An 18,408-nucleotide genomic window follows, 5' to 3' on the forward strand; every position below is an offset into this window, starting at 1 on the left:
AACTAATGGGAGGAGGCTCGACTAAGGGGTGAATGGCGCTGTCTGACGAGTGGCGTCAAGTTCATTCGCTGAACGTTCTAGTCGACTTCCATCAGTGCGTATGTGTAAGGATATGTGGGAATGCGCGTGTGTAAGTGGTGGTTCTCTTGCGCCTTCTTTCGCATTAGCGCGGGCGCAGGGCTCAGGACTGAGGCCGTTTTGGAGCAACGGTGAAGTAACTCCTGCATGGGGTCTTGAGTGGCCATTTGGTAATGGTAATGGTGATGGCGGGTTACATTCCTGGATGAGAATCCAATCAGCCTCAGCCTGGCTCTAGGAAGGTCTCCTGGAATTGGGGAATGGGGTGTCTGAGTTCCCATCGCTCGCGGCATTCGCTGCGGAGAAGTTGCTCTCGAACAGGTACTTCAGAGGAAGCTCGTTGTTTACAATAACACCCGTTACTATGGTCCACAACTTTGTCAAACTTGACCAAGCCTTCTAGAACAAATCGGATCCTCGGGAGCCTGATTCCCATTGAGGGAGATGCACGACGGCTCGACTTCAAGCGTCTTGATCCAAGGACCAACCGGGGTAAGCGGCAACCCAGGGAATGAGACAAGAAACGCTGATCTCAACCCATTCGGATGCCGCCTTCCCCCTCTTTTCTTTTGCGGCGAACCTTCATCTGCACAGATTTCCTACCTCTTGAACCAGTCAACCACCAGGGACGACCTCTCTCGACGAACCAAATCACAACAGAGCCGCTTGCCTCGAGCAGGAACCCACGCCCTTGTTCGTTATGTCCGGCTGACAGATGCAGGTGGAGCAAAAAAAGAAAAGACACACAGAAGCAGGGGGCGAGCAGGCAGAGAGTCAAGAGAGACCAACTACCTGTGTAACGATGACCACTGACAGCCTGATAGGACGCACTCGAGTCCTGGCGGGGCTGTGTAGCGCCCAGCTGGGCGAAGGAAAGTGGAAAGCCAAGACCGTTAGCGGCCTTCTAGAATGGCGCTAGAACAAAGGATCCGCATGACTGTGTTTTTGGTTTGTGAAGGTGGTGGTGAGATTGGGTGTGGGTTGAGATGGTTGGTGATGAGGCAAGGGTGGACGTTTCCCCTAGTCGAGAGCATGAACAGACATATCTTGGACTAGATGGGGTTTGGATTCCATCAACGAAGGACCTAACCGTTGTCGCCGGAACGTCGTGTCGGTGTGTCGTGTCGTTGTCATTGCCATGGGGCCAGCTCCTGGTCCGTGATCAATATTACAGTCTCGCGTCTTCCGGAGCCGAAGCCCCGGGACGATTCAAAGGGTGTCTCTCAACTGGTCCTCTATCCGAGTCTTTGTCCTCCTTCCGACGACGCCAAAGACTTCCCCGCCAGAGAGATTCCTTTGTTGAGTCCGCGTGGTGGATCTGAGCCCTAAGTGACTCGACTCGGGGACCAAGAGATCAAGAAAGGGAACGATCTGCTATCCCAAAACTTCATGGACTGGGTTGGATAGTTTGTCGTCGCGTGCTGCCTCAACTTTCTTCGAGGCTGAGAATGCCAACGAACGCTTGCTTCCCCCTTCCAGATGTTGAGGCATGTGGCACTCCTTGGTGAGGCATTCGTCTCGAAGACGATGGAACGAGTAGCCAGCCACATCGTACATGCCACATGCTGTACCGGATACGGCCGTTGAAGGAGGAGTTTCCCCTCAGTTCGTTTCGCGGGCGTTCGAAACTGACGATGCCACCTGCGTCAGCGGAGAGCCCGAGTGCCGTTGGTGCTTCAGCCGTCATTCGCCATTCGACTGGTGAGCTGCTATAGGATTCCAATGGATGGAGAGTGTGTGAAAGAGGGAGAGGAGGAGAAGGTTGCCCGCTCGCTGGGTTGCCTGACACGACATGAGATGGGCTTGCGCCAAAGTCACAACAATTGGTTCACCGGTTCACCCAAGACAAGTGGTTAGGCGAGTGATCTTCCTCACCGTCGGCGAACCCCGTCCAATCCCATGTCGATGTCCACGGTGCGCTGAGATGAGGTGAAAGAAGTGGAAAAAAAACCAAGACGGCCAAACGCAACTCATCCTCGAGGGTAGGATTGCAGGGTCTCATTGAATGTCACGCAAGATTACCAGTAACAGCCAAAGCAGATCACCGATCTGAACTTGTCCATTCCCTCCGCTGCTCTCACGTTACCTTCCGTGCTTCCCTCTCAGCAAAACATGAACGAAAAGCAGATCACAATCTGAGCTTGTCCATTCCATTCGCTGCGCTCATACAAATTGCCCTGCCTCTCAGCACAACACTAACGAAAAGCAGATCACCGAAAGCAGTTGTCAAAAGTTGCCTTTCTAAAAGACACATTCCAAAAAGTGATGAGCGCCTCACATTCCCCAAACCAGAACAAAGTGCCTCTACCTACCTGCAAAAGTAATGCTCACCACCTTGCTGAACTCTAACCACCCAGCCGTCGCCTCACCATCACACACGGTCCGACACGGAGACGAACTCAGCCAAACTTCTTCACATCAACTCGAAAACACAACGCCGCGTGTCCCTCTCCCCCCCCCCCTCCATCCATCGTCTATCCCCAAAGATCCCTAAGAGAACCGTGTTTCTCTACGTCTCTCAAGGGTCCCGTCGCCGTAACTATGTAGTTCCTGAACTCTCTCCCTCAGCCAGGTCGCCAAATCCCAGCAGCAAGGAACCGCCAAGAAAAACCATTCTCGCGCTTCCCCCTCCATCTCCACCAAAGAAAGCGTCCCTCTCTGTACGAATAGCCGCAAAAGGGGGGGAGCGATACGGAGACTCCGCTTAACCACCGAGTCCCCATCAAACCGCACTGACATCTCGACATCTCTCCCAAGTTTCCAAGCCCCGATCGTAGCTCCACTGACTCCCCGTCCCCGGTCCCCAAGAGCCCAGGGTCAATCTCCCGTCCGGCCGTCACCCCGAATCCTAGGTAGCTCCACCACCAAAAAACCACCAAAAATCATCAGATAAAACAACCCATATCCCAGATCTACACAAAGTGAATACTTTCCCATTTACCCTTTCTCATCGTATACTCGGTCTGCTTCACGACGCTCAATCGAGGCAGGGCCCGTTTAGGATTCTCGTCCCACAAAGAACGGAAAGCTTAAATTTGCCCAGTGGGAGGCAACGACAAAGAGAGACACAGAGAAGGAAGCGCCAGTTTTCCTCTACGCCGTCCCAGACCCTAGAAACCCCAATCCCTTCGCGTCCCGTCTCATGATCACCATGCCTTTCCTTCCTTTCAACCCAAGGGAAACGGGTGTAGCCGACCGGAGCTATGCGGTACATCCCATAACCCCCACACCCCTCGGCCCCCAAATTCATGCAAAATCCCAATGGCAAATGCCATGTGTCTGGATGTCTATCTATTCCTCATCCGTGACGCCCTTTCGTCGTTCGTTCAGCCATGGGCGATCTTAGACTAGGACCTAAACTCAAGGGACCTAGATAGCTAGATTCTGGGGACATAGACTCAAGAGACCCAGACCTCAAGCCAAACTGTGGCAAATATACCCCAGCTGACCCCAGAAAGATCAACGGTGTCGCCAGACCGTTAGCCTGGTGAAACAAGCTCAAAATATGAAAGGGGAACAAGAAAGCCTCGTAAATCCTGATCAATCGCTAGCAAAACCGCAAAGCCGCATATCGTCCGGTTCCATCCCCGCCCGTCCCCGTGCAGTCTTCCCTCCAACACAATCCGAGAAAAGCACGGGGATCAGCAGCTGACAGTTGCAACAAGAAGAATGGCGCCATCTCTCTCTTTAAAAGTCCGATGGAAAAACGGCAGCAAACCCCCCCCCCCCTTCGCAAATCGTACACCTCCTCTTCGTGCCCTTGTACTCCGTAGATCCTCAAGGGGAAATACCTATGGGTACCACGTGTAGTTTAATCAGTGATCCTGCCTGTCGCAGAGTTATATGCGCAGCTGCCAGGGAGGGCCTGTTCGTCACGTCAACAGCACATGACTCGACGCCTCACTCGAACAATGTCTGCCCCCTCGTCGTCGATTCACAATGTCACGACCGAGTCAATCCATCACCTCAAAGACTATGGACGCGCGGCACAGGCATCGCAGGGAGCACGAGAGTGTACGAGCGTGGTTGACTTTGGCTGCCGGGGCAGAAATTGCTACGCAAGCCATCCCAACTCATTTTCATCTCATCAACGGGCATGTAACAATGGAGCACAGAAAGGAAGGAGGAGAAGCAGAAGTGATAATTGATAATGGTAGAAATTAAAAGTCGATTCCAACCGTTTCGCCGGCGGGTATAATGCACCAGGTGCTACGCCTCGTGCTTTCACCTGAGAGTGCTTTACGGAAATCCAGGCCGTTCCACATTGGCCGCGTCCTATGTTCCCGATTCCGTCCTTGCTTCCCCGATTTGCCTCATCCCATCTCTCTGAAAAGAGTATAACCGCCTTCAGGATAGCCCTACTCGTACGTACCGAGACGCTTTCGGACGACTCTGGTCTAGCAACCAGCTGTCATGTACAATCCTCCTCTTCCGTTGTCCGTCCAGTCGTATGTCGTCCAAGGCTGTAGTTACTGCGAACATACCCGGTATGGCGTTCAACCGATGTTGGGTATATGATCTTGATAGAAAAACGCCGACAAATGAAATTGGATTGAAAATAGAGTCAAAGAAAAACATCTCTTGCGCGAGATGGGACTGGAGTTAAAAATGTGCTTCTAATTTTGTTGATACATGAGCCTTACAGCTGGTCGCTGGCCACTCATTCGTGTCATTGGTACTGTCGAGTCGTCGCAAACTGCTCCGGGCATAGCTGCTTAATAAGCTTGTCCGGGAGGAAAGAATCCGTCAGGATGGCCGTTGATGGATGGACTTGTCAGATTTGCTGAATGTTGTCCGTACGGCGAAGAGAAATCCGGCATCAAGCCGTCCTGCATCTCCACGTCTGTCGACTCGGGTGCGCCGCCCATGCTTCTTAGGCTCTGCATATCGTCTGCTATGATTCCATTGTGGTGCATTGCGCCGCTGCTGGGCCCAAAGCCTTGGGCGTTGCTGTTAGGGTCGTACAACTGTGATTCGGGCATCGCCTGGAAGAAATGTCCCAACGTGCTGTGACTCTGGTTGCTATGGTGAACCTGTGGATGGCCGTGATGGCTACTTGTGTGTGATGAATGTGATGATTGCGATAACCGGGAGTGACTGGCCATCAGGTTCGATGTAGGTACTTGCTGGTGCGGGTGATGTAACTGCGGTGGTCTTACAACCCGCTGCTGTCTGGGAACGTAGACTCTGCGTTGAGACGCCATGTAAGCGGCGAGCGCAGGGTTTGCGCCGCGTGAGATCTTGAAGGAGAAGGGGTCGGTCGGTTGCTCCGGAGGAGCGGCAATGGTGGGCTGTCGTGATTTGTGCCCAGGCATATGCAAGGTGCACGTATCGGCAACGGGGGTGACGAAGTCTTCGCGGAACTTTCCAATGCTGCTGGGATCGGAGCCGAGCATCATGGCGTACTGCACAAGTAGCTTGACATCTCCGACATGGCGACACTCGAGTCGTTTCCTCAAGATACCAGACGTCTGGGGGCTCCATTGCAGAGATGTCCTTGACGCCTCGTTCCACATCGACTCGTTCCAAGCTGATTGTACCTGACCTTGCCTGAGGAGGTTCCGTATCCTTGCCGAGTATGACCAGTCGCCGCTGTTGGATCCTTCGTCAAAGTGCTTCACGACATGGCTCACGTACTCCTTAAAGGTCGCACTTGCGTCCGAGTCGCCTTGCGCTTCGAACACTTGCAGGCAGTTGTCGAAGCCGCATGCAAAGACGACTTGGGGACAAAGGTTGACCTTGGCCTCGTCCAGGGACATTCTCGAACCGCCATGCGCCTGCTTCAAATGTGTCTTGTAGGCGCCTTGCCAATCAAATACCATCTGGCAACCACGATGACGGCAGAACCATTGCGCATTGACATTGTGGAAGTCTTCGATATGACGCTTGAGGTCATTTTTCCGAGTGCACGTCTTGGTGATGTCCTCCTCCTTGCAGAATCCGCACATGAAAGCCCCCTTTTGTTTTGAGGCACTGGTGGAGATTGATGCAGCGTCGGATGCTGTGTTGGAGGAGTTGGGCACGTCGATTCCATTCCATGATTCCGAGTCCTGCTGCGTCTGAGCCGCCTGTTGCGCCGCTTGGGCCTGGGCAGCAGCCGCGGCGCTGCTGCTTCCACTCCGTCGACCCAGGATTTTCGATGTGCCGCGAGACACATTGGAAATAATGCTGCCAGTAATTGACGACGTGTCGGAGAATGTTCTGATGCTCTGGGTATCCCACATGCTCGACTGGTCATCCGACAGGACAGATGACTGCGCCGACGACACAATTGATGCACCATCCGACTCTGCATCCAATTAGTTCACAGAACCGGGGAAGCGGTCAGCATCAAATGTCACTCACGCGGGCCGGTGGTTTCCTGGATAAGAAGATTCAGTTTGTCTTGGCCATATCTGTTGAGAAGGTGCTTAATCATTTGCTGATCGAGGACGAGGTCTTTCTGCGACAGCTGCCCAGAGTGCTGGGAGGAGCTGTCGGCCCCGGGCCAGACATTTGCGGACATGGCCCCGGTCGGTCGGTCGGTCGTGCGTAAAGCGCTGGACAAGTCGTCGATATGGAGAGAAAAGAGTGTCGGCAAACCAGAAATGGCTATATTGTGCGATTTTCGGTATGGGACGGAACGGATCGACTCGTCGTTCGTCTTTTGATGGATGAACAGTAGCAAGATGAAGTTGGAAAAGGAGTGTATCGTAGTCAGAACGGGAGAAGAGGGCGGAAGGGTGGAGAGTGCGAGACTTCCAAAAGGCCGGGGGGGCCAAGGATGTAGCGCTGGACACAACGCGGGAACGACGAAGAAAAGCAAGGTAAGTTATGAAAGGATGATCAAAGCCTGTGAAGGGCGGGAGGGGAGGGAATTGGCGCTCCTATGTATCGGGGGCAGCGATGGAATGCCTCCGAGTGACAAGGCCAGGCTGGCTTGGGCTTGGGGGCGACCGAGTAGGGATAAAGATTAGAGCCAGAGAGAGTATCCGGTACCGTAGACGGTAGAGTGAGTAAGAACAGGGTTGGTTCTATCAACAACGGTGGGAGAGTGGCTTCGGTGCTTGTCTCTCTGGACCTGCATCCAAGTTGACGTGATCCGACACGGGATCTTCGCTAGTGCGGGCGTGAAGTCAGGAACTGTTGGTATCGAGCCTTGCCAGGAGCCAAGAGTAAAGGGTAATTTGATGTTGGGCGTATCCTGATGTTTGTGCGTAGAGCGAGGACGGGAGTATTTGTCCGTGTGTTCCAACGGGGCATACCAAGAGGCTGGTTTCTTGGATAGCGTAGGATGAGCAGCTCGTGGCTCTCTTCCTCTATGTGTGTGTCTTCCTCTAGTCTGTTGGACCCGGGAAATCGGATGGGACGAAGAAGGGACAGGGCCAACGTGCAAGGCAGTCAGCCGTTGGGTCTATGTCGGGGGCTGCGTTTATTTGGCTGCTAAAGTGCAAGATGTCGGGGTCTCGGTGTTCCAGTATCCCTGAATCTGATTTATGATTGTCTCCTCGCTGGCATCGCCCTGTCGTTTCGAGACGAGAGGGCTGGTGAGTGAGAGAGAGAGAGTAATGGAGAGTGAGTAATGAGTATGAAGCAAGAGGGAAGAAAAAGGCCGCAGGAGGAGAGGAGAGCCAACTAAAGTGTGGTGTGTGAGTGTGTGTGTATGTGTGTGCCGTTGACTGAGGGGCTCTCACTTTCTGCTCAATCTGACTGTCTCGGCCGGTCTGGTTAGTCTGTCCTCCCCTGACAGCCTGGCTTGCCTGGGTTCAGACGGTCTTGGATTGGGATGGGCGACGGGCTGCGCCAGCTTGAAAGAATCAGTGCTCATGCTCATCCCGGAGGTGGGCAGCGAGCTCGCTTTTGCCCGTGTGCCTGTGTGCCTCTCGCTCTTTACACTACAGAGCAACCGCACTGGGTTCCCTTCTCTCTGTTCTTCTGCCTCACCCACACAGACTACGCAGTATCCGTAGAGTTGCCCGAAGACCCCCGTACCCTTCACTTTTTGGGCTGGAGAAAAGTGGAAAAGCCCACTGTATCTCTCAGGTGCTGATCCCCGTCATCTTTGCAGTGAACAAATTGGTTTGGGAGCCGGGGTCAACAGAGGTCGCATCCAGTCAGAGGACGGCGAGAGGAAAAATGGCCAATCTGAGGGGATCCCAGACGGGCAGCCCGGCGAGTTTCGACGTCTTGGTAGCATTGGCGTGCGATAACGAGACGAGTTTAGTGGGCGACGCCACCTCTAGCCGTCCGAGGATGGGCCAGAGATAAAGGCAAAAAGGAAACAGGAATAGGATGGTTCCCCTTTTGGGCTAAGGCAGTTGGTGTTGCAGGGCCAGTCCTGCAGGCTCGCCAGCGCCGCCAGTGTGCCAGTCTTTGGGAGTGTGTCTGTCTGTGGTTGCGGGTTGTACCTGTACGCATTTGCGCATGTGTACCAGGTCGAGAGCCATGGGTAGATGCTCGGTGGCTGTCATTGATGGCTTGACCAAAGCCAGGTCACTGAGTGACTCGAGATGTGAGAGCCTGAACCTCGAGCATGGGAGAGGTGGTTGCATGTGTGAGTGTCCGCCATCCGGTCCAGCATCCGTGATGGGGGAGGATGGGCACTCGATGCAGGAGCATTGCGAGGGTCCCCTGGACGTGGCCACCCCTCTTGGGCGGTTCGTTCCATCCGCGCAAGAATCGGATAGAATGCGGACTTGATTGTCATCATGTTGCGCCGGTTCAAGGGCCGGTTGCCGGTATATATGTCGGCGGCATCGAATCCGCTGCCCTGCCAGAGACTCCCAGGTCAATCATTATAGGCAAGTTCGTAGGTCAACAGAGGCATTTGCTGTGGTCAAGGCACTTGTAGCTGCGTGTTGCTTGCTTGCTGGCTGGCTGTCTGTCTGTCTGTCTGTCTGTCTGTCTGTCTGAAAGAGAGACGAGATAGGGTTGTCTTGAGGCCTTGAAGCCGGGATCGACGAACCAGATATGGCCGCTCCATCGAGCATCGAGCATCGAACCGGGATTGAGAAAAGGGAAAGGGCACGCTGACGCCGCAAATCGCAAGCCGCAAAGAGGAGCAGGCTCCGCGTACCTGAACAGGTGCCAATCAGACGAGTGGTATTCGCTCCCAACTTCCCAAGGTTGCCAGTGCCAGCCAGGGAACCAGAGTCAATTGAAGGCCGGGACGTGCGGGCCAAGGACGTGTTGAGGGTCAGGGTTCATCGGCGCAAGATTGAAGACCCCTGAGGGTAGCAGATTGGCAGGGCTGGTCTGAGTGGGATGGGCCATGGATAGCCCAAGCAGCCGGCCCAGCAATGAGCGAGCAAAGCCCATCTGCGCACCGGTACGGAATACGGATAGTGGATTGTGGGTGGCTGTCTGGCTGGAGAACGAGGACAGGCACGTGAAGGCGAGCGCGAGAGAGAGAGTGAGTGCTGCGCGTTGCAAAGTACAGAGCAGGGCGGTCAGTGATTTGTGTGCAAGACCAGCGCCAGCCTCGAATTTGCGAAGCCAAAGTGCGACCAGAGAGTGCAAGGCGGCTCGACGGCAGATGGTGTGGGTTGTTTGCGTGTTTGCGTACGTGTTTGCTTGTTTCTGCTGTTCTTTGCGGAGTAAAGAATCGCATCATCGCATGATGGTTCACGGCTTATGCTCCTTGCTGCCGGTGCGCGGTGCTGTGGCAGTTTTCTGCCGTGTATTCGTATTGTGATGAAGGTTCCTTTTCCTGTTCATGTTGTGTTGTGCGACTGTGTCACGGAAATGAGTGAGTACCCGAAGTGGACGCACTGGACGGAGTAGTGACGGTGGGAGCGAAGCTTGATGAGTGGAGGGAATTAATCATCGGGGAAGAGCGTGGGGGGAGCCTGGCAGTTGCAAAGCAAGGAAAGACCCCTTGCATCCGTACTCTCCATGTCGCTTCTTTGTGGTCCGAGTATCTCTGCCAGTCTGCAGCGCAGAGATCCAGCGACATCGAAGAGAAGGAACTTAGCATAGCACGTGGGTACATCTCACCCATGCTACCTAACCGTCAACCTGCAGCAGCTACCTATCCACTGAGGGAACTGTCGGTAGGTACGGAGTACTCTTGACCTCTGTGCTCCTTCTCAGTTCCCACTCCTGCCTGATACAAGGTATTTGTACCTTAGATTTGAGAGGAGGAAAGCACCTCCAACTTTCACGACCCTCACTTGGCAGGTTCCCTCCGACTTGATTGTCTATTTGGATAGCTACCTACTGCCAGAAACATGCGCCAGATACAGCATGCCACGCACTCGACACTTTACTTGAACAGCGATGACGTGACTTCTTTCTCCACCCCAGGCTGCGAACCCCGCGGTCCAAGGTATCCCAATTCTCCTCCACAGTTGGATAACTTCACAGTACTATGTCTCTCGAGTACCATCGTCAACAGCAACTTGCAGATGACTGGGATGCACCGAGATGCCAATTGGTGTTCCCACCTTGCTTTCTGTCAAACATTTGGCGAAAGGTGGGCGGCCCCCATGAGTGTCTCCACGTGATACGCACATGTACAGTGTACATCTCCATCACCATCACCATCACCATCACCCGCAACACGTCTCCAGGTCCGCTTAGATAAGCCTCAGAGGTACGTCTTTCCGTCGTCCACTCTCCGTCGTCTCAATCCGAAAAGCGTCCTCTCGGGTCCCCGCTGGCTCACCTCCCAAAAGCACATTAGCGACAGCACCGCCTCTGCGCGTCCCCAAACTCAAATTTCGCGCCTCTTCATCTCTGCTCCAACGATGCCCCCCGGACAACCTGCACTTGCGAAACGGATGCAGCCTTGGATGATATCAGACGTCCTTCCCGGTTACCGATTTCCATCAAGAAACACAAAATTTTCCGCCTAGAAACTTTCTCTTCCTCTCTCTCACGAACACTTCCACACCTTTGTGTGGCTCTCCTCCCAAGGTCCAAGACTGCAACACTGCAACGGTGCACCCACTCAAGAGACCCCTGCTCATCCTTCCTCGACCCTGTCAATCACTCGCTCTTTCGCTCTCTAGGTTCGGATCTATGCCGTTTTCCTACAAGGTTGGGAATCCAGACGTCCATCAGACAAACAGTCGGATCAGCACTTCGTTTCACGCCTGCTGCAGACAAATCACCCCTCGTCCTTCATCAGCCAACTCAACTTCGAAACCCTCATCACAGCACCACCCACAATGACTGCTGACCAGTGACCACACTCGTGGGAAACATCGGCCTGCTGCAGGGGCTGAAGTAGTGCCGCAATACCCTGCAGCTCATGTCCATTTTCGGCTCATCTTTGATAACGACCTCGAGCAAATCACCGTCTACCGGATGCCGTGGATGGACAAGCAAACACTTCAGGGCAACTACCGCAAGCAGTACTTCGCTGCAGGTTGTTCTTCATCTCGACGGATTGGCCGTGAGCACTGTTGCGTGGCTTCCAAATTCTGCGAGCCAATCAGCCCGATCTGCTCAGCCAGCGTTCATCTTTCAATACTTCGAGAATGACATTAGCACGGCTTCCATCATCTTCTCCATCTACAAGGCCTGTAACCCATGCGTGCCAGGCTTGCTTTTCCACGGTCAGGAAGCCCGGTAGGCCAATGATAATACATGACATCCGCTTTCGAACAGGACGAGGCCAGACCAGGCCAGCCAGCAGCCCTGGGCTTTCGTTTTCCAACAGAACAAGCGGGAAGAAACAAACCCCAATGTTTGATCCGGCAGACAAATGACGCAACCTCACGCAGAGTTCCTTTTCTGCCCGCGTTAATTTATTGTCGGCGTCGCCATCGTCTCTTCTCCCCCAAGTACTTCGTACAATCTGGGCCATGGTCGTGTCTTACAGTGAACAATTACACATTCTTTTCCGTCTTCTTCTTCTCCCGCGGCAGTTCAACCCATTCAGGCCTAGGGTTCTCAGGCGGACCCCACCATTGGACGGCAGGGTGGGGCCTTCCCGATAGCCATCGTCCACGTCTCTCAGCCACGACACATGTGAATGACAAAAAGCTCGGGCTCCATCCCGCGACACACTCGCTGCGCACACTGCGTACAAACTCATGCGCAGGGAGTTCAGACCATGGAGACGACAACAACAACGACGACGACTTCCATTCACAGCAATGGCTTACGCAGTACATGCTCCGTACGTGCAAGACGAAGAAAAAGGATACCGACTCATGACTTGTCCCGGCTCAACACGGCAAAGTAAAAATATGAATCAAAATCAGGTCCACCCCGTCGTCTTTCCGCCCCTCAGTGCGCAAGAGAGAAGCCCCCAAGGCGTACCTCGCCCAGTTGCATCGCATTTCGTGTCACCAACTCGAGAGCGGCTGAACGCGCTTGTTCTTCAGCCGCATTGGTCTCACCCGTCAGCTTCTTGATATAGTCTGTGGACTGTCGGTGTCATCTCATGAACCTCGAACATTGGGTGAAGCGATGGACTTCTCCCAAAGATAACATTCAGCTCCTTAACTCAACATGCGATGCCACATTCGTTGAAGTTTTTGGCTTGGGGATGACTAGCAGTACAAACCAGAAAACCATTGACGCAGTTTCTAGCAGCTTCACTGTTGCCGCTCAGTGTATGTAAGTTGCGGTCTTTTCCCAACCTCCGACTTGTTTCGAGCCTCGAATCCACCCTTTCGAGTTCGAATTTCATCTTGCACAGCCCCCAACGCAATGCGACAATGAAACACCCACGAACCAAACACCATCTTACTCGTCCTCTTTTCCCCAGATAACCGTCTTTCGGCCAAACTCCGGCGGCAGCTCCGAGTCGCAACGCGTTCGGCGCCGGCTTACCAGTTGGAGACGCTTGGGGGCATCCTTTTGACGGTGCATCCGTACTTGCCAATTTCTAGCACATACTTTTGTCTGCTACTGGGCGAGACTTCTTGGCAATGTGCAACGTCCATCAAATCAAGTCCGGTGTCATCAACTTCGGTGTTAGTGTCGGCACAGGGCCGGCCACTCTAGGGTCTGGCAGCTGATACAATTCGATCCCCAGCCCGTTGACGTTGAGATCTCGGGATCGCCCGCCGCATGACTCTGCCAAGGGACCTTCTTCGGATGCTTCTTCAATTCGGCGCATTTCATCTACGCTCGACAACTGCCCGACACTTTTACGGTCTTGAACTGATCACAGTGGGACCAAAACAGAACGTGTCATCACTCACTTACACTGACGGCCGTCGGACTTGTGTCCGCCTCTCTCTTTTGGATCTGATTACCGACAAAGTATATTCCTCCCTCTGTGTAGTATACTGTGATATTTCACCCTTGATACAACGCCACCGTAACACCTTTGCTGCCGGCCAGTCGGCGGAACACGATGGGTAAACTCGTCTCCAATATGATTGAGAATACACCCGTTGCCGCCGCCTCCAGCGAGGCCCTCCATTCTCCAAAAGACAACTTGTCCATCTCGTCAGAGACCATTATTCTGCCCCATGTTTATGACACTGCTGTCCGTGTCATTTAAGTACAATGTAGAGAAGTGTCGGCGAGAGTGCAATGAAGCAGATTCCGCGACAGGTGCGGGACGTGTCACGGCCTGCCGACTAGGTGATACCTTTTCATGACACTTGACTGTGTTGCTCGAGTGAATAATAGAGATTGAAATGCCATGGCCGACCAGTGCCTTCCGTGAAGCGAGGTGACAACAGCCCGATCGGACAAAGCTGCTCTCATATCAAACAGTTCTCTTCGCTGCTCCCATCCCTGGCAACACCCCTTGAGGCGGGCCCTCGTACCCATCTCGTCGAGTTATAGTATACGAGGAACATTTGGCGAGTTTGCAAAGGCATTCTACTTCTCTTTCACACGTCCATTCACTGCCATCAGTCGTTGTGGATGTGCTCCTGCTTTGGAAACTCGCAAACCTAGCAGTTCCTCTCTCACTCAATGCCAAAAAACCACATTGAGTGTTCACACTCGGGTGGATGGACTCGTGCGAGTGTAGGGATTTACTTAACTTGATCAAAGAGAGAGAACTGTGCTCAACTGACTGAATCGGGCTCTTGAGTTTCTCTATCTAAATTGCTTAACCAGATGTGCCAATGGTTTCTGAGAGAGTTGAAGGTCTCCGCTACGTTTCCTTTACATCCTCATATCAATCATCCGTTCAAGCAGAGTAACATCTCCACAGATCCTGACAGTTGTCTCCCAAACTTCTCTCAAGTCAACCACGTTCTGCCCCATCCTTCACATGTACTAAGGGTGACGAATATTGCACTTGAGCAATGGCTCACAATGCTCTGTCTGTACCACACGTTAGCGTTAAAACCCACGAGATGCCTAGAAACGAGCGTACCAGATGAGACATCAATCAACATCATCGACCTTTAGCGAAGACACCATGCCCTCAATACATCCAAGCCCACCCTTGGTCTTAGCCTTAGCCTGCGCCTTCTCTCCATCACAAGCCTTACCCTTACCCTTACCATCGACAGCTTGCTTTCCCTCCCACTTCACTCTCTCCGCCTCATAGTACGCATTTGTAACATACTCCTTAGCCTCGTCAAGAGACGCAGCCACGTGGACCACGCCAGTACACATGCCATCAGGAGTCAATTCCACAATTTTAATCTCCAGCGGCAGCTTGTCGCTATGAGGTCTGTTGCAAGGGGTGAATACGACCGCCTCGTTGGCCATCTGCGACATGCTGATGAGGTAGGCAATATGCTCTCCCTTGTCTGCGCGCGCCATGATATCCGCCTCCACGAGGCGCATCTGCGCCTCGACCTCGCGGGTGGCACCGACGCCGCCGGCCATCCTCTCTCCGGGCGTGGCGCCACAGAGAATCGCCTGGAGGACCGTATCTTTCTCTCTATCCTCCGCGGTGGGGCTGCCGCCGACGTGGTCAAAAACGTAGGGGTTCTTGCGGTACCACTTCTCCGCCATGGTTGAGCGGACGGTAGGTATCTTGTCGCGATGCGGTTGGAAGAGCTCCTCGATGCGGGCGGTGACGGTCTCTTTACCCTCGGCGATCCAGCCCTGGATGGCGGAGGTGGAGACGCCGTGGTCGAGGACGAGGTGGCTGTAGAGGACGAGGAGGTTGCGCTTGTCGGCTCTTGTGAAGACGCAGTCGAAGCGGAAGGCTTCGATGACGTCCATGTCGGTGGGCACGGTGTTGCTCTCGATGTGGGCGCGGAGGGCCTCGGCTGGGGTTCTGTTGGCGACGGACCGTTTGGCGTGAGCCTCTCGCTGAGCGTTGGCGGCTGCTAACATGGCGCCGGCGGCGTAAGCCTGCTTGTCGACTTTGGAGTTCGTCATGGCGGCGTGGTGGATGGAGATAGAGTGGTCTATCTTGGCCTTGTTTGCAAATTTCCAGTCAGGGGTGCGTTCGGTGTTTGATTTTGTAAGTATTGAGAGTTAGTCGTAGGGAAGCAAGAGTTGATGAAGGGAGGTTGACGTTGAAGGTGGGGAGAGAGAGAGGAAAGGAGAAGGAGAGAAGGAGGATGCCTTTCTGGAGGTTCAGAAGAAAAGGAAGGAGGAGGAGGGGAAGGAGAAGAGGAAGGAACTTTCCCCAATCTGACAAGTGTCGTATGCGGCGAAAGAAGATCTCTCGGACAAAAAAGAAGAGAAAAGAAGAGGAGCGGCTTTCTGCAGGCCGAATGAATCAAAGTGAAGTTTACAAACGCTGGTTGTTGATATAAGTGGTTGGTCAAGTTGTAGTGTGCCGTTTTCTGTTTGCTTCACCACGGCTCGGCCGTACCCTCACATAGCAGATCAGGAGGCTGAACAGGCTCAGAAGCATATCAAAGAGTAAACACCAAAATTCTTTGTGAATCACAGTCATTCTATGAGAGAAGTTCTCAGGAAATGACGGAGGCAGAAAGATCCTCGCAAAAGTTGCCGATGGAAACACGTGATCTGGTAGCAGAGGGTAAATGGGATATTACAGGAGTGAGGAGAGAAATAGTACATGACTTCCTCAGCCTTCATCTGTTGTCTAATGATCTGGCTATATTCCATACCAAAGAACATCAATGAGTAATGAAGATGGTCAAGCTGGCTGGCTACAAGCTTGGAAGATGACTCTGAGCGACAGCCACAATCAGCACACAATCTTTTCATTCTTCGATATCTTTAACTAAGCTCCTCAAGACCAAGACGTTATTTACCCAACAAGACTTTTCGATCTCATCCCTGACTGCCCTGTAAGAATCCCGTCTGGAGTTTTCTAGTCCCCAATTCCCAATACCCAGTCCAAGAACGATGTATTCGCGAGACTTAAAGATCTCTCGTAAACAGTCTAGCCTCCTGGCGCAAATCCGGTCCCTAAAGCCATCCGCCTGTTGCAAAATCCACCACTAGAAAACCCAGCACGATCGTCAAGTTTCTAAACCTCAAATCCAGCATACAGAACCTTCTCCATCATCCCAGCCGCCGCCCCAGCCTCAACCTTGGTCTCGCTCCCACAATCCCCAAACTCCTTGGCCTCCTCAAACGCCTGCTGCCAAAACTCCCACCTCCTGAACGAGAACCCCGCTCGGCCCTTGAACCGTGGTCCGCATCTCCATCTCTCGGCACTGCTGCTGCTGCTGCTGCTGCTCTCTCTTGCCTTCTTCCCGTTAGGCTCTCTCGTCCCCTCACTCTTCGTCGTCTGCTGCTGCTCTTCCGCCGGCGAAGTCGCCTCAGACGTCACGGAGAGATGATACAGACGCTGACACGAGTGAATAGCCCACTGCGCAGCAGCCATGAGCCGGGCGTCGGCGCCGTCGCGATCACTGGCGTCTGAGGAGCGGCGGTCTTCGAAGGCGGTGCGGAGCTGTCGGACAGCGTGGTCGCGGCCGTCGATGAGGTTGTAGGACCAGAGGAGGGAGGCGAAGGCGTTGAGGTTGACCCAGCGGGTAAGGGTTTCTATCCTGTTGGCTGATTGATACGGTGCTTTTAGGCATTTGCTTCATGTGAGTAAGGTCGTTATTGTTGAGAGTTGCTTCAGCTTTGGTAGTGTAGACTTACAGGCCATGCAGTCTCTGATGACTTGATCAAGACCGTGAAGACGGCTTAATTGCTCGAAGCCATCCTACAAAGCAATCAGCGCCAGCAGCATACATGAATATCCACGCTTGAACTCACCACCGTCACCGTAGCCGTCGTCCTAGGCGACAGAGCTAAATGGTCGAGAATCACCACCAGATCCAGCATCGCAATATTCCCAGATGGCGTCTGCTGCGCCAACCCCACAAACAACTTCCACACAGACTTAAGAACATCATCAGACGGCCGATATGCCGGTAACAAGGCAGCAATCTCGACCGCGACCTTGCGGAGCCTCTGCGGGTCGTTGATCTCTGACATGATGGCCCTACGAACGATCTCAAACGCCGCAGCATCGTCAAAGTCTGACGCGTCTGGCGTGTGCTTCCATCGTACGACTGCCATGTTTCCTCCCGTCAAATCGGTCAGGAATTCTGCATCGTTGAGAGCACGCTCCATGGTTGGTCCGAAGCGAAAAGTCTTGATGAGTTACTGTGGTAGTTCAAGTTCCGGCTCGGGGAGACACGGAATCACGATCGTGGGGGAGCGGCTTCGGGAAGAAATCCGGGAAATAATAATTCAGCAAGACGCCCTCTTGCAGGTTCTGTGACATGTGCTGCTCCCAGTCAGGGATGTGTGCCCCAAACTTCTCTCGGGGAAATGTTAAGATCTTGATTTCCAAGAATGGGAATCGGGGAAGGGGAAACATTGACTTTTCAGAAAGCGGGCTTTTTGGTTTGCATAGATGGCGACATGGAAGAGTGGTGTTAATGGGAGCTATATCCTCGGTCATCACGACATCAGTCCGCATCCACTAATAGGTGCGCCGGTGGGTTATGCGGGGAGGCAGGCAGCTGGCACCGGCAAACCGGCTCTGTGGAGGCCCGCACGTACCAAAGAAGAACGTCCGTTTGTCGGCATCGGAAAGACGCTAGATGTAATGGCAGCTTTGGTCAGACACTAAGTCGACTAGAGCTACGATCATCAGCTTGAAGTGCCCATTGTTGGCATTGCATGCACCAGAGCAGCAAAGGCTGGTTAAGCCTGACCTCGAGATATGGATCTGGCAAAAGGCTTTGAAGGTGTGAATAGACATCAAAGTCCCATGCAATACGTCCAACTTATGACAATGCGATGCTTTTCTCAAGGACCACAAACCAACTTTCTGCTCATACGAACCTCAAATGAAGGTTAACGAGGTTCAAAAGGTTGGCACTCACTCTGCCCTGTTGCAATATGCTACGTACCTTGAGGGGGTCATTGATATCAATTCTAGCCATAGACAGGAGAGCACACTTGGTTACAGGAAACAATCGTTGAATATCATTGCTGTAGGTTTAGTTCTCGAAAGTCAAAGATTGTGCCGTTGACGAAGGCGGAGCT

The 18,408-nt window shown here is 53.3% G+C and overlaps 4 protein-coding genes across 4 annotated transcripts; 1 reads left to right on the forward strand and 3 right to left on the reverse strand.

The window, feature by feature from the left end:
• Positions 1-4,793: 4,793 nt before the first annotated feature.
• BDZ83DRAFT_720156 (uncharacterized protein) lies at positions 4,794-6,583 on the reverse strand (the record flags this gene model as incomplete). Its single annotated transcript, XM_060512251.1, has 2 exons — positions 4,794-6,367; positions 6,424-6,583. The coding sequence occupies 2 exons, from the start codon at positions 6,581-6,583 to the stop codon at positions 4,794-4,796; spliced, it is 1,734 nt and encodes a 577-aa protein (XP_060364107.1).
• A 2,752-nt stretch (positions 6,584-9,335) lies between these two features.
• BDZ83DRAFT_624005 (uncharacterized protein) lies at positions 9,336-9,761 on the forward strand. The gene has a single exon (XM_060508421.1). It carries the CDS (start codon positions 9,593-9,595, stop codon positions 9,749-9,751), a length of 159 nt encoding a protein of 52 aa, XP_060364108.1. The 5' UTR covers positions 9,336-9,592; the 3' UTR covers positions 9,752-9,761.
• A 4,603-nt stretch (positions 9,762-14,364) lies between these two features.
• On the reverse strand, positions 14,365-15,315 carry BDZ83DRAFT_731372 (uncharacterized protein; the record flags this gene model as incomplete). Its single annotated transcript, XM_060512868.1, has 1 exon — positions 14,365-15,315. The coding sequence occupies one exon, from the start codon at positions 15,313-15,315 to the stop codon at positions 14,365-14,367; it is 951 nt and encodes a 316-aa protein (XP_060364109.1).
• A 786-nt stretch (positions 15,316-16,101) lies between these two features.
• Positions 16,102-17,803, reverse strand: BDZ83DRAFT_731373 (uncharacterized protein). Its single transcript, XM_060512869.1, has 3 exons — positions 17,125-17,803; positions 17,008-17,071; positions 16,102-16,932 (listed from the first exon to the last, which is right to left on the reverse strand). Exons 1-3 carry the CDS (start codon positions 17,482-17,484, stop codon positions 16,385-16,387), a joined length of 972 nt encoding a protein of 323 aa, XP_060364110.1. The 5' UTR covers positions 17,485-17,803; the 3' UTR covers positions 16,102-16,384.
• Positions 17,804-18,408: the final 605 nt, after the last annotated feature.

The sequence above is a fragment of the Colletotrichum acutatum genome, assembly GCF_030867785.1.
Source record: "Colletotrichum acutatum strain CBS 112980 chromosome Unknown BDZ83scaffold_56, whole genome shotgun sequence".
Classification (NCBI taxonomy): domain Eukaryota; kingdom Fungi; phylum Ascomycota; class Sordariomycetes; order Glomerellales; family Glomerellaceae; genus Colletotrichum; species Colletotrichum acutatum.